The sequence below is a fragment of the Lepidochelys olivacea genome (assembly GCF_965140295.1).
Source record: "Lepidochelys olivacea isolate rLepOli2 genome assembly, chromosome: 10".
Classification (NCBI taxonomy): Eukaryota; Metazoa; Chordata; order Testudines; family Cheloniidae; genus Lepidochelys; species Lepidochelys olivacea.
This window is the reverse complement of record NC_140420.1, coordinates 51,433,965-51,450,153: the sequence shown is the minus strand read 5'-3', so window position 1 is coordinate 51,450,153 and position 16,189 is coordinate 51,433,965. Positions and strand designations below refer to the sequence as shown.

Below are 16,189 nucleotides of genomic sequence, written 5' to 3'. Positions count from 1 at the left end.
CATTTAAATTCAGCCTGGCTCAACCATTAGCGTGTGTAGTAGTGATCTGTCTTCCTCTACATCTAATTCCCTCTGAATCTAATTTAGAAAAGTGCATTATTGATTCTATCTATTTATCAGATCCTGCGGCTGTGGTGCTGAGCTCAGTCTTGGAAGTAACTACAAATGATACAAAAAGAAAAAAAATTGCAGGAGAAAAGCCAGGTATACTGGAAATCTCTCAAATTTACTTAGAATTCAATAGATATTTTTTGTTTGTTTCTTTTTAGAGAGACTCCGATGTTCGCTTTATCTTCAACTCTATGATGCTGAAAAGCTACTGATGGGAAAGACCACTACAGCAATCTCTTTGGCATTACGTTTGGAAAAGTTGCAAATGCAGAGCTAGATTATGCATCTTTTCTTTGCGCATAAATCAAAGGGACCACAGCTGTTAGACTGTAAGCTCTTTGGGCAGGGACTATTTTTGTTCTATTTGTATGGCCCCTAGCACAATGGGATCCTGGTCCAAGACTGGGGCTCCTACATGCTGCCACAATACAAATAAATACAAATAATTTTTAAGACGGCCCTAGCAAAAATAGGAAATCAAATCCCCTCCTTCAAACCAAATTCCTCGCGGGAAGCAAATTCACCAGCCACTGAAATAAAGGTAATCGCATTACAAATAGTCTGAGAGTCAGTTTCTCAATCAACAAAAATTTGCAAGCTGACAGCAATCTTTTCAAGAAATCTACAAACTCTGATGAAACTGAAAAACAAACTGTTGTGTAATAACCAGAAATTTGACACTGAGTTTTGTCCTACTGTTTTCACAAAACCAAGTTCCAAGATTTTCATCCCGTTCCTTTCCCCTATAAACCCCTTCTCAAAGCCAACCAAGAAGCCTTAAAGGTTTTGCATATTCTCACTGAGAAGACCAGATAGATTCTGCTGAATTTAAAGATAGTTATGAGAACTCTGGCCCATAAAGAAATACAGTATAACACTATTACATCCTATTCTTTTCTAGGCAGCCTGCCTCAATCTTAGGAGGGGAAGTCTTATTCCTGCATCTCAAAATCTGATCACATTTTAAAAAGAAACTTCTGCTTTGTGCTTCATTAGTAATTTAGGAATAAGTATGCTCTATTGCAACTATACCTAATCTATGGATATTCTCTCAAAGTAGGTAGCTTCCTAAAGACTTCATCATTTGGGGCCTGTCACTGGATGCACCACTCACAGTTGAGCTGGTGACTCCTCCTGGTCACTCTGGGGATTAGTTCTCAAGGCCAACATCCCCATCTCATATGACTGGCATCATATGGGAGCAGCACTGAGGTTTCTCAGTTGTCCTAACAACTTACTTCTTGTAGGGCCACTAACCACCATTTGACAGTTACAATTTTTGTTGGTGCCATCCAGTTCTGGATTCATATCATTGAACTAAAGCCAAAGGGTTTCATATCCCATTACCAATACCCAGAGGTCTTCAGTTACCCCACTTCTTCCATTTTGGTGCTTATGTAAAATGAAAAGTGTGGTGACTCTTCATATACACTCCACAAGCCCTTAGATACTGCCATGATGGGTGACCTGCCAGTATGACAGATTAGAGAGATACATTTCATATCTATGTAAAATGTCCTTGCAGGGGATGGATGAGTCAAAGAAACAGTTTCTAAATCAAACAGCCCTGAGTGATGACTGGATTTCTAACGGGCGTAATTCAGTTTGCATGCAATGTTTCTGAAAAAGCAGCAGCAGGTAGAAGGCTAAATACAACTGGGGACATATTTCCATTCTGCAAAAGTATGTTAAATGTGAAGAACATGCTGCTTTACCCTCCTATTTACCAAGTATGTGAGCTGGTTAGTTTCTTCAGATAAACCATGTTTCACTTTGTGTCAATGTAGATATGGCAAGTGGCACTGTCTGGTGTATAACATAGTGTCCCAAACAACAATACTTTGCACTTGTGTGTAGCACTATTCATCCAATAATCTGACAGCAGTTCAGAGCAGTGAGTAAGTATTATTCCCATTTTACAGATAAGTATACTTATCTGGTGTACACAGATATACAGGGGCCAAATCCTTGGTCCCACTCTAGTTGCCTTGCACCACCTGAGAGACACACAACAACTGGAAACTCAGTGCATCTGGCCCCCTCGTTATTCCCCCAGCATCAGGAATACCCTAGGAATAACAGAGCCACCAGAGAGGTGTTATGCCATCCACCCTTGCAGCCAGAGGGGGAAGGTTGTGTGGACAGGTTACTTTTGTAAATTAAAATTAAAGCAACCTGGGTGTTGCTCTAAGTTACACTAGGGGTTGGCTGCAGGGCGGGGGAGCAGCAAAAGGAGACTTGAAACCACCTTTGTTTTGCCTCCCCTCTCAGCTGCACTGCATGTATCTTGTCACAACTGAGGATCTAGCCCAAAGATGTAGTTGGTTCTGCAGGGTGCTGGCACTTCTGATCATCAGGCAATTGATTTAAGCGCTGAAATATGGATTTAGGAGCCTAACTTTAGGCATTGAAGTCAGACAGTCTTAGTCAATATGTCTAAAGTTATCCATTAAAAAACTGAGACATCTAAAATTAAAGGCCATATTTTAAGAATGTGGCTATTAATCTCTGTGCCTGTGAAATAGGAATAACCCTTCCCACCTTTAACACATGCTTTGAGATCTATGAAAAATATTTTAGAGATTTAATAACAGGATATTTTACGTAAAAGGACGTAGGTGACTGATTAAAAGGTTTCTGAAATAAATATTTACTGCTCCAAAATAGTCTATTCATATTATGAGCTATTAAAATGTTCTTTACTGTGACAAATGATATAATTAACAATTCAACATTATGTTTTAAAACATATCATTTCACAGAATGTTTCAGAAGAATAATGGTTCTTGGAATATTGCAGATATTATAGGTTTGTAAATAAGTAATAAACCTTGAATTGCCCTCATTTTGTCTTCTGTTCCTACTGTCATGCTATATATCATGGTGAACATGGTAGGGAATCGTTTTGTATTCCTTGATTATCCACATGTTGTCTCACATTGTTAAAATATCGCTCATATTCTGAAGAGATGAGTTGTGAGGTGCCAGGGAATGTTTGTTTGGATACATAGCATTATCATGGCAACCAAGGGTACAGGCTTCCCGTATAGCTGGTATGCTTAATTAGTAAAAACCATTCTGGGGCTGGATACTGATCTGGGTGGAATTGAGTTGCCTACCTTCATGAGCTAGGGGCTGAACAGCTGTACTTTAGGGTAGAAAGTCCATTTGTCCTAATTTTAGAGTAATGAGTTAAATCACACATTGTGACTTTGATACAATATAAGGTAGATAACCATTAATGTCAAAAAAGTGAGGTGTGATCAAATTTAATAACATAGGAATAACATACGAATCTAGTTAAGGAAATGACCCTACCAAAATATTAATAATATAACATATTTAATATTAAATTTGAATATCAGTATGTTATAATGCTGGTGACAGTGGTATTTATGATACTGATGGCATTCAAAAGTTTGATTCACATGAGGGTTTTTTTCTGCACTTTTTGGTAAAGTGTTTGTTACATTTTTGTAACAACTTTTGAAAGCGTGCTGCATCTTTTTGTACCCTCTCTATGCCTTTTAAAGGGTTAGCGCATAATGAGAATTTATAAATACTACAGGACTCATGTTTTGATCTTGCCAAAGAAATCAAAGTATCCCAGCACAAAAGAACCCTTGGTTAACCTCCAATTTTCTTCCTGAATCCCACTTCTGAGGGATTTTTTAGGCCCCCAGCAAATCATAATTATGCCAGAAGTTCTCAAAAAATTCTTCAAAGATCTTTTTATATAATAAATCCTTACGGGCTGAAAGCCCTTCATTTCTCTATTTACATTAAACAAATTATGTATTTCTAGATCTGGTCAAGTCCTCTTCAATAAATACATTTTTCTGAGTCAAATGGGCTCCTGGGAACATGTAGGATGTTGCCCCAGCCCTGAGCGTGCACCAGACATGGTAGGGGGACGAACAATGCTGAACTTCAGTTTGAGTTTGGCTTTAAATGCCTTTCAATGCATGCTGACTTCAGGACTGTACATTTATTTTTTCAGAAAAATACTGCATTTGCTTTTGCTTCCATTCAGGTGCTGATTGCTGTGCTACATTATGGAGATTTTTTAAACCATTGAAATGAAGATCACCAGTTACAACATTTTTGCACTATTCCCTTAAATATTTGGGTGACACTGCCAATGATGGTAGCAGTGAGTGGACTGTGGTTTTTGCATGATAGTACATAGAAACTCTATTAACCTATTTTATATTACACAGAAAAACTAACAAACGTATTATGTCATAACTGGTACAATTCAATACTTTGCTTCAAAAGGTTAAATGGTATCTAACAATCCATACTTGTCCTGTTAAACTATGGTACATTTAGTTGCTGTACTGGATAAAGGATAGATGTGCGGACTCATATTTCTCACTCCAAATTTTTGCATGATGTGAACCACATTTTGATTTTCTTATGGACACCCTCTCCTCCCACTAAGATGATGTGATATCCCTGTAGCAACACAAGCTCTTGCTTATATGGAAAAGTAATATGGGGAGTAGTTAGTGTGTTTTCAGCTTCTTTTTTAGGCAAGTTAGCCTCAGGAAACAAGGAAGAGGAACCAGCACCTGTGATAAGCCAGCTCTCTGAAGACCACCAGCAAGTTCTCCACAGATCACAGTGAAAGACTTCCTGACTCAGTGGTCTGAGCAAAGAGCTAGGACCCAGGAACTCCTGGGGGCCCTATCAGTTGTTTGCACACTGCTTCCATCAATTTCAACAGGAGTTGCATACATACAGCTGATGTTATGATGAGATACCCCCCAACACCTTTCAAGTATTGGTCCTGGCTCCCTTGGTGATGGGGAAGTCTGTACTTCATGTAGTTACATAAATCACTCCAGTGGCTGACATTGGTTTTGCCTGGAATAGGAAGGGGAGGAACTCAGTTTCTCGCATTACTTATCACTCAACCATGGTACTTCACTTCCTTGAAGCAAATTTAACATGATGCCATTTTTAAGCAGTTAGAAGCAATACCTTTAGTTCAGGCATGTTAATTATAAGCTGTATAGGTAGTTTAACATCTGGATCCTTGGTGTAGTCCATGGGCACAATGTTCGGTGCCATTTCATGGTATCGGCCATGCAACCTGCAAACAAGCAAAAAAGAAGCCATTCCATTCAGTAAACAGGCTCACATTGTTTTGCTGCTCTAGGCCCCATTTACTTTTATTAAAACACGAGTCTTGCCACTTGAGTCACAGCAATTAAGGCCAGAAGGGATCAACTAGTCTGACCTCTTGTGTATCACAGAGTACACCAACAACACCCAGCACACTAAATCCAACAATAGAAATGAGACCAACAGAAATGAGACCCACCGGAGACTAAACTATCATGCGCCATAGGCAGAGAATGGGAGGGACCAAAGTGCACCAGTGCTTGAGGCCCCTACAATGGCAGTGAATTAATTAAATGAGATATACCCAGATAATCCTGTCAAGCGACCTACTCCCACACGCTGCAGCAAAAGGCAAAAAAACCCCAAGGTCACTACCAATCTGACCTGAGGGGAAATTCCTTCCTAATCCCACATATCGCGATCAGTTAGACCTTGAGCATATGAGCAAGAACTAGCCAACCAAGCACCTGATAGAGAGAAAGCTAGGTGCCACCGCAGAGCCCTAGCCCACCCTGCCCACTGTCCCATCTCCAGCCACTGCCATCCCAGATGAGACAGAGGAAGGAGATAAAAAACTTCCCAGAATACACTGGGGGAGGGAGGGCAATCTCTTCCTCATTCCTGCCAGTGGCTGGCTCAAACCCTGAAGCATGAGCTTTAGGAATATAAGATAAAAACCAAAAGTGAGCCCCATGGCTGTTGATCCCTGCACCTCACCATCACAAGCAATCCATCATACAGTTGCACTCAAATTTGTCCAGCTCTTTCTCAAAAATAATTAAGTCGTTTGACCCACAACTCCTGTGAGAAGGCTGTTCGAGAACTTCACTCCTCTGATAGTTAGAAATATTCTTCTAATTTCCAGCCTGAATTTGGTCATGACCTCTCTCACTTCCAACTGATAAGCCCTCAGCTTGTAGCAGAAATTCTTATTATTAGACCCTAAGTGGATGACCTTGCACTTTGTACTAATGAATTTCCGCCCATTGTTGTTAGTCGAGTCTTCAAGTTCATCCAAATCTTCCTGCATAATATTCCAGTCCACCTCTGTATGGACGATACCTCCCAGGTTTGCATCAGCAGCAAATTTCAGAGCACACTCCTACTTCTTCTGCCAAGGTCATTAATAAAAATACTGAATAAGACTGTTCCCAAGACTGATCCTTGAGGAATTCCACTTGTAACCTCTCTCTGATACAATAATTCACCTTTCAGCACAACCTGTTGTTTTCTTCTCTTTAGCCAATTCCTTATCCACCTTACAATGTTTGTACTGACCCCACCTTCCCTAATTGAATTAAATTAATTTAATTGAATTAATTGACATTAGGTACTGTGTCAAATGCTTTACTGAAGTCCAAATATATTAGATCTACTGAGCTTCCCTTATCAAAAAAATCATTTATTTTCTCAAAGAGGGAAATCGGATTAGTCTGGCATGATCTACCTTTGGTAAACCCGTATTGCAATACATCTCCTTTACTGTTTAGATCTATGAATTTAATTATTCTTGCTTTCATAATTTTCTCTAAACCCTTGCATACTACTAAGAGAGCATGATACAGTACCTGACATGCAAACAGCAAGTAATGTCCATTAGACCCCTATTAGGGTGCAAAGCAGGAGTGGCATTCACAGGTGTCAGTATACAATAAGCTAGGTATGAAACTGGTGAGTCCGTGGGTGCGTGAGACCCAGTTTATATAATATGTCCACACAGCAAATGTGGCCCAGGGCAATTCATTAGAGTATTTGCTGTGCAGCTATGCAAGAACAGGATCACCTAGGGTATGTTTACGCAATTGATCTGCAGTGATGCAAGAACAGGGTCATCTGGAATATGTCTAGATTGCTTCTGGGAGCAAGACGCCCAGCCCAGCTCCACAAACTTATGCTAGCAGGGCTTACGCTGATGTTGTAGCTGGGGGCTGGAGCTTGGGCTGTCAAGCCTGAGACAGCGGTGTTCCAGTCTGAGCTGCAACACCAAAGCAATGTCTATACAGCTATTTTTAGCATCCTAGTGCGAGCCCCCCTAACCCTAGTCTGTGGATCCAGGCTGGGAGGCTTGCCCCGGGTGCAGCATAGACATACCCCTCGAGGGCCAATGACTGGGGCAAAAAGGTATTTAAAAGACACAGAATACATGACTGCACTCGTAGTCACCCCGGCAAATACCGGAGAAAGCACTTGTCAGTATCCCAGTATCCACCTGCAATAATTCAGAGGAGCCCTGGTCTCGCAACCAGTGCTGCACCTTATTATTAGTATTGTGGTAGTACCTATAAGCCCCACTCTGGGATCAGGCCCCACTGTACTAGGTGCTGTACACAAAGTCCCTGTCCCAAAGAGCTTACAGATTAATGAAGATGAGAGAGAACAGGTGCATACAAACACACACAGGGGAACAAAGAGTCAGTTATAATTAGTGTAATAAGCAGTGGGCACAGTGCACCAGCTGCCTTAATCATTGCCAGCAGCATGGCATAAATGTGTTTTAAGGACAGGTTTAGAGGAGGATAATGTAGTAGCTTTGCCACTGACATTGATTTGCTATATGTTCTAGTGAGATAAAGGAAACTTAACCTTGGGCTGTACTGGAAAATACAATAAGGTTGCTCATGTGGAAGTATAACATTGTATAAGTACAACGTTGTATAAGGGGACATGCTGGATACATTGTATATGAGAGGGCATGCCAAAACATGTTACAAAGTATCTGAGGGAGCACACATAGGGACAGTTAGCTTTTGAATGGAGAAGCAATTAAGATAGAGCCAGCACGTCTAAGAAGCAGGCATCAGAATGGAAGGTGTGAAGGGCAATTAGTTAAGTTAACTGGAAGCTGTTAAAGGAGATTGTTAAGGGTGGCAGGTAATTGAAGATACGTGACTGGTCTCAGGGATCTCGAAGGGTGGTGACTAAAATCTTTTTCTTCTTTTGTCTGTAACTTCTCTGTAACTTGTTCTCCAAAAAACTGTATAAATTAAGAGACACAAGCCCCACTCGGGGGGCTCACTTCTAAATGTAGTAGCAGAGCAGCTTTGCTAATAAAACAGAGTGGTCTGATAAACTGTGAGTCTTAGTCAAACTTTGACACTCAGTAGCTACTGAGAGCATGTATTCAGTTAACAACGCCAAAGGCTCTTTACTATTGACCTGCCGTCTGATCCTGCACACCCTCACTCATCGCTTCAGACTGGATGATCACAATGTTCCCTTCTGGCCTTGTAATCTATGAATAGGTAGCTCCACTAAGTTTAATGGCATTATACACCTGAGTAAGGACTAGTCTCATGGGAAGATAAGGACAAGTCTCATTCTCTTTGCAGGATTTGGCCCCTAGTTTGGATCAGTATCAATGATCTACAAGTGAAAGATTGCATTACAGTACCAATTCCATATGCCATCTAGTCAAGTGCCCCTTGAAATGATTTTATACAGCTATTTGTGCCTAAATATTTTACATAACCTAGCTATACAGCAAGAAATATCTGAAGGGTCTCATACAGGCTGATCTGCATCAACATTGTAATTTGTCAGCTGTCTCTCTGCAGTTCTCCTCAGCTGCATTCAGTGCGGTTCACAGTACAGCTGCGTCAAGCTGTGATGTGCTCTTTAGTGTCATAGAGAGGCCAGACTGTTTTACAAACGTTTCCAAGAGCAAAATGTTAAGAGAAGTCAATTTCCCCACAGCTATCAAATACAGTTAATCACTTCTAGCTCCCTTAAAAATCTCATTTATGCTTCTAAGATTCCATGTGTAACGTTTTGGCTAAAGTCATTTTTTATGCATTTAGTAGAAAAATGAAAGTCATATTTTTCCTTTACAGGTTCAATTTATTGGAAGGTTTCTATAGGATGTTCTCAGTACTATATGACAGTATGATATAGCCTATCTATGTGCATTTACAGATGTAATTTCATCAAGGGAATCTAGGTACATTATATACAAAGCATTTATAAACCACTGCCGGATTAGCTTGCTGATAATCACCAAACCCCAGAGGACAGAATTATACATCTTGGCTTGGAGACTTGGCTATGGCTAAGGATCATAAAATGTACCTCAGGAGGGGGTACTGCAAAGATGCCTGACCTGTCTATGCATCTCTTTGCTCGCCGTGTGTAACACAGAGCAGCCTAAGAGCTGCTCTAAATTACATTGGCTGCCAAAAGGCACAAGGGCCTGATACAGACACCAAAGTTTGCTGGAGTATAAGGAAGCTCCAGCCACGTCTCCTTTCTCCTCCAGTTATACCTGCTGCACCAGGAGCAGGAGAAGGGGAGGTAGCATAGAAGCCTCTACACTAGCTCTGTGTCATAAACTCATAGATTTTAAGGCCAGTAGGGAGCAGCAGATCATCTGATCTGACCTCTTGTATATCACAGATCATAGAATTTTACCCAGCAACGCCTATATCGAGCCCAATAACTTGTGTTTGACTCACTGAGGGGCCCCTACACCGGGTCAATCCCCATGAAGCTGCACTATTGTGCATAGTTATTTAAAAACAATAATAGCTACTGAGAAGATACTTATTGTCTCCCAGTCTATAGGCTTGTTTAAGCAATCCAAAGGGTGCAAACATCAAAGAACCACAGGCTTGACCATCATATTCAGAAGCACACCAGAAGGTTCTCTAAGCTTATTTGAATCAGCTTCTGGCTCATATAACCATCAGCACCTATTGAAATAACATTTCTTTATCACCATTTATTAATTTTGTTAATTTCAGTTTAGATAACATTTTCTTCAGTCTCTAAGGTGCCACAAGTACTCCTATTCAAGGTAGAGTGGCCTGTTAACACCTCTGCAGTCATAGGACAAAAAGAGGGGGTTAATGGGTTACAGATTGTTGTAATAAACCATAAATCCAGTGTCTGTTCAGGGTATGATTTTTAGAGTCTAGCAGAGAAATGAATTTAAGCTCCCAAGTTTGTCTTTTTAAAGTGCTGTGAAGGTTTCCTTCAAGGATGAAGACTGATGGGTCACATAGAGACAGCAGTGTACTGAGCCCTTGCACAACAGAATTAATTCAAACAGCCAGTAATTCAAGCAGCAAGACCCCACTAAAACCTCTTCCTCCCGAGGCCTCAGCCTGCCCTCAACACCGCAGCCAACAGATATGCTTTATATAAGAACTGAGCTGTTTCACCCCAAGATGAGGGACCACATTCTGGAGTCAAGGGGTCTTCATGGAAAATATCCTGCTGACAGCTCTTTCTGGAGTTCCCCTCTCACTGCAGCTGTGGCAGTATCACAAAGAGCAGATGGAGCTGAACATAAAAGGAGTGTCCAAGTCTTGCTACCATTTTTTGCCTGCATCTTAGGAAAATAATGTCTTCAACTATGATGCACAGCAAGAATTGTGCCATACAGGAAATTAAATATCCCAGTGACCTCATCACATTTCAGCAGCACTTGGTATCACACAGGTAGTTTGCTGACTCTGTCCAATATGCAATTTCATAAATACTGTGCACTTTGATATAAAGCAGCCATTTCTCACTTTAAACAGCTCTCTAAACAGCATTTGCAAGGGCTTCTCTAAATGCCCTGGGAAAAGCAGTTGAAAACAAAACCTCCAAACCAATATTAATTTTTAGGATTAATTAATCTTTTAACCTTTTTTAGCCTTCAGAGACTGGAATGGTGTTTCATTCTACAAAAATATGGTATTCCCTTCCCTCCAAGCCTCCCTACATGTATTGTCAATGGGATAGCTGGGCATCATTCTGGACTCCATTCCAAAGCACACCTACAATGAAGTGTTCCTATTCATATTGCTTAGATTTCCTCTTCTCCGTTTCTCTCTTTAGTCCCCTCCTATCTGGCTTCCATGCTGTCCATCCACCAGAACTTCCCTCAATACAGCCACTAATGTGACCTCCTAGGTAGCCATAGAAAAGTAGCATTTCCCCATAGGTCTTTTCAGGATGCTTTGCTGGAATCAGAGCAACAGTTTGTGTTTCATAGATTTTCCCCCGGGAGAGAACCATTAGAATCATAGTTTGACCTGCACAACACAGAGCATAGAATTTCACCCAGTCTTGAGTGAAATTTTGATAGAGATACAAAGGCGTCTTGTGCTGCTCACCAAATTAACTGGTGTCACAATGATTGATGTCCCCCGTGCAAGTAACATTCTGCTAGGAACAGCACACTGGGCAGGTATGTGAGAGATGGCAACGATGTATCCCAGCTGTTGTGGACTAGTGTTTGTGTGCAGTATCTGACTTTTTAAAATAAGAGCAATGGATGAGGGCTCAATGAGTGGTTGGTGGGAAGGGTTAGGAGGACAGCAGCAGTTGGAATAGCCATTATTTTTGCTCAGTATAAAGACCGAGACTCAGTCTTTTTGTGACACATACAAAGCACAAAGTAAACACAGCCCAAGAGTAATAAAAGGACCTTTCCTGCTAATGAACCCTCTATCCTGTCCAGAGAAACCAAATCAATCCATTTATATAGAAATGGGTCCAAATTCTGATGTGGCTCATCAACGTGATATGTGAGTTTCAAATGGAAAATAAGATATGGTGTTGTTAATCTCATCCCATTCAGAAAAGCGACTGGGTTTCATATTAGATTACAGAACTACTTTTGTTGTCCCACAGGATACCAAGCAACTTGTGTCTTCCAGTGTAAGGCCAACAGTTGTTCTCATCTTATTTACCATGGACACTTTCACGTAATTAGCTTCCTTGTAAAGCACTTTGGGAAGTAAAATTGTGCAAGAGCGGTGTGCCTCCTTGACCAATGCATCCTGTCTCCTTGTTTGTGCTTTTCTCATTACTTAAACATTTAGCTGTTGCAACTGTATAAAGGAAAATGATATTCCTGCAGCACATTTGCATCTCTTTGTGGCATTTCAGCAGTCCACAAATGTTAGGAGGCATCACCAAGGGAACGTTACAAGCAGTGTTCCTTGGCAGACTATTAAAATGATTAAGCTACACAACAAGGCAGAAAGACATAGAAAGTAGTATGTTCCGTGTGGTTAGCTTATCAGAGATTGTAAATAAAACCCATTCCACTTTGCCCTACTGCAGGGAAGCATGACCAGAATTTTAGAATTGGACAACACTTCTGATCAGAGAACTAAGTTCGGTTTTTAGAATCAGAAGAAAAATGCATATTCTTAGGTAGAAAAACACAGCACCATGTACCTGAATATCTGTCCTTCCTATACTTGGTAATAATGCACCTATGTGTTTTACCTGGAAGTTTCTCTATGAAAACACACAAAGGTTTATTTTTAAAGAAAGTTGAACTAACAACAGGAGCTTATCAGAGCCCTTCTGCAAATGCTAGCTGTGAAAGCTGGGACGGGCAGGGTGCTCTATAAATGGTTTAATAATTAACCGTCATTTTGACTGAGCTGCTCACCCATCTGATTGTCCTCCCTCCTCCCATCCTCCCATCCAAACACCAGGGAGTTAGAGACAAGAGAGGAATTGTGAGGTAAAGGGAAGAAAGGGTTCAAATGCCACCATCCCAATGGTAGAAAAATCATTTTATTCTCTATTGCTTGCTTTGTTTCTTTGTTACCTCAGAGCAGATCTCTCCCTTCTTGGGCCCATCCATCTACTAGCTAATGGACCAGTACCTCAGGTTTTACCAGCTGAGAATTGGGCCCATTGGCTTTAGTTCTAGCTCACTCACAGTTGAAGGGAGAGGCAAGTCTGACAATCTAAACTGAAACTCAGAGTCACAAACTTCTCCCATTCAGCCCTAAATTCTATCTCTTCTCTCACCCAGGTAATTGTCTGATCACCTGGCTTTTTATCTCACTGCCATGATGTTTTTACTAAAACATATCTATTGATTTTTTTCTATGCTTTTTCATATACTGTTTATTCCGGCATTGATCCTCGAGCACGGAGAGCTGGGAATATATCCGTTGAAGTGGAATAGGATTTCCAGCTACTTCCTGTAAATAATTAACCTTTTAGACAAAAAACAAAGGCTGTTCCTGTTCTTTTCTGGAGTCTGACAGACAGGACGTATTGACAGGTTTCTGAGAATCTTTGGAGATGGGACCAAGTGAATGAATAGCCTGCTGCAATGATATTCATGGCTGAACTGTACAAACAATTGCTTTACTGTAAAACATTTCATTCAGGATAATGGATGACTGCACAAAGTACAGGAGAAGAGGGAGCAGAATTTTAGCTAGAGTAACAGTCCCAGTTGTGATTAAACACTGTGAGCTGAATAAACAGTTAAGGCAGGATAATGCCATTGTGCACAGGCTGAGAATGCACAATTTGAGTGGAACATTTTCCCCATAGCAGCGGTTCTCAACATGGGTCGCAAACCCCTTTGAAAGGGGTTGCCAGGGCTGGCTTAGATTTGCTGTGGCTTGGGGCTGAAGCCTGAGCCCCACTGGCCAGGGCTGAAGCCAAAGCCCAAGGGCTTCAGCCCTGGGTGGCAGGGCTCAGGTTGCAGGCCCCCTGCCTGGGGTAGAAGCCCTTGAGCTTCAGCTTTGGCACCCCGTACTCAGAGCGGTGGGGCTGAAGCTTTGGCTCCCCCACCTAGAGCACTGGGGCTTGGGTGGGCTCAGGCTTCGATCCCCCTCCTGGGGTTGTGAAGTAATTTTTGTTGTCAGAAGGGGGTGCAATGAAGTTTGAGAACCCCTGCCCTATAGGAAAAGGTAATCTCAGTTTCTCAGGGCAGTTCCCTTGGCTTGGGGAGGTAAGGAAGAGATTGCAGGAGGCTCCTTGAGGTACCCACTGCATCCTTATGGGATGCAATCTCTGCTGAAACTGGACTGTGTCCACAGACACACCCATCTAAGCTCCTGCTAGAATGTGGAGACTGATGCGAGGGGGAGAGAACGCAGACCTCTAAAAAGTGTAGGAAGGTCCATTCCTGAACATGTGACCTGCTTTACTCCACCAGTTTTGTCTCTGCACCTACCCTATGTACACCTATGTAGTCAACTCTGCACCTCTCCATTAGAGCCACTGGTTCATATTTTAGCTGATATCTGGAATTAAAGTTGCATTCTGGTGTGTATTTAGGGAAATAGGAGGTGGTTTATGTGGTGCTGGCAGCTGGCTAGCTCAGGTCAAGACCTCAAAGAAGTGTTAAGTGTACCAGTTCATTGGTGGGTGAATTTCAAAAGAATGTTAAAAGGTACTATTGTATATATAGGCAATTCACTCTTTAGAATAGATGTTAATTGTATTTGTCTTCATCTACCTGCATTCTGTTTAACGTATATTAATGTAACTCAAGTAAGCTGTTGTTGCTATATCCTTTTTCTGTGTCCTGTAACTCTGTAATTACCTTTACATTATGTATGCAACGCTACTTAATTAACAGGTTTCAGAGTAACAGCCGTGTTAGTCTGTATTCGCAAAAAGAAAAGGAGTACTTGTGGCACCTTAGAGACTAACCAATTTATTTGAGCATAAGCTTTCATGAGCTACAGCTCACTTCATCGGATGCATCACGAAAGCTTATGCTCAAATAAATTGGTTAGTCTCTAAGGTGCCACAAGTACTCCTTTTCTTTTTACTTAATTAACATTAGGTCAAAAGGCCTGTAGTTAAATGTTTAGTTGTGAAGTTATTTGATTTGTAAAATCTAATGAAGAATTGTTCCTGGCCGTCACATTGTGTTTCCTTTATCTCTAAATAGCCTATCAACTGGAACTGAAGCCTTAGAACTTTGAATGATAAGGTTGTTGACGTCTAAGCATGGGTCATTATATGAAAAACAAAGGAAGATCCACAGACTTTATCTTCCTTTAGTCAACAAAGCAAGGCCCACGAGGTGATGAAAACACTTTCTAAAGACTGTTTTCAACTATAAAAAGGCACAGTGGGAATGATTCTGCATCTCTAATTCATCTGAATTCTGTCAGGGGGCATTCCAAGATACCAGACAGAGGTCCCCAAAAGACATTTTGGGAAGCCCTGAGGAATTTACAAAAAGACTCTAAGAGACTGGCAGATTACTACATCTCTCCTATCATTTTGGACTTATAAACTTTAACTCACCTGTTACATATTTTATTTGCTTTAACCTTGTAGTAACTCATTTATTTTCCTAGCTAATAAATCTTTAGTTTATGAAAGAAATTGGCTACAGTGTGTCTTTGGTGTGAGATCCAGAAGCATCCAATGACCTGGGGTGACTGACTGATTCTTTGGGGTTAGAAGAACCTAGTGTATGTGATTTTGAGTTTTAATAATCTTTTATCACAAAGTCCAGTTTGTTGGGGTGATAAAGAGCAGCTAGAGAGCATAAGGGGACTGTCTGTGACTCCATGGTAAAATTAATACTGTATAGTGAGCCACAAGTACACTTTTGTTACTGGCCAAGTCAGGGCTGGCTCCACGGTTTTTGCCACCCCAAGCAGTGAAAAAAACTGCCACCGCGGATGGCAAAAGGGAGAAGCTGCCGCCGATTTGCCGCCGCAGCCGGAGGAACTGCCGCCCCTTTCTAACTGCCGCCCCAAGCACCTGCTTGGAACGCTGGTGCCTGGAGCCGGCCCTGGGCCGAGTGAAACCTAATGATAGAATGTACCAGCAGTCTGGGAGTGTCTGCCCTGGTTTCTGACAGTCTGACTAGAGTTTGGCACTCTTAGCTGCGAGCCACTCCAGGCACCATGACAATTACTGTAGTCTTTTCAGGATTCACATGCCACAGGTCAATTGGGCTTTAAGATCAGAACCCAACACTAATTAAAGTTTAAAGTTTTATATTGAGAGTTTTAAGGGTTAAAGATTAGTTACAATGGGTGAATCACAAACATATGAGGGTCTTGACAGAAAAGACCTTAAGCAATTGTGCTTTTTAAGAAAAATACCCCTCAGATTAGGAGCTGAGAGCGTTGCTCGTGGACTATGACCAAAACGCAGGGACTCAGCCCCTTCTCCCCCATGTCCCAGATGCAGAAGTGATCCAGATGCAGATCCTGGTAGATGAGAAATG

The 16,189-nt window shown here is 41.4% G+C and overlaps 1 protein-coding gene across 1 annotated transcript in view; it reads right to left on the bottom strand.

Moving 5' to 3' along the window:
- CIB2 (calcium and integrin binding family member 2) overlaps window positions 1-16,189 on the bottom strand; it is a 106,742-nt gene that overhangs the window by 39,962 nt on the left and 50,591 nt on the right. Inside the window, exon 3 of the mRNA XM_084641336.1 lies at window positions 5,098-5,209. Within this exon, the coding sequence (XP_084497462.1) occupies window positions 5,098-5,209 (112 nt within the window). The remainder of the gene's footprint in view (window positions 1-5,097; window positions 5,210-16,189) is intronic.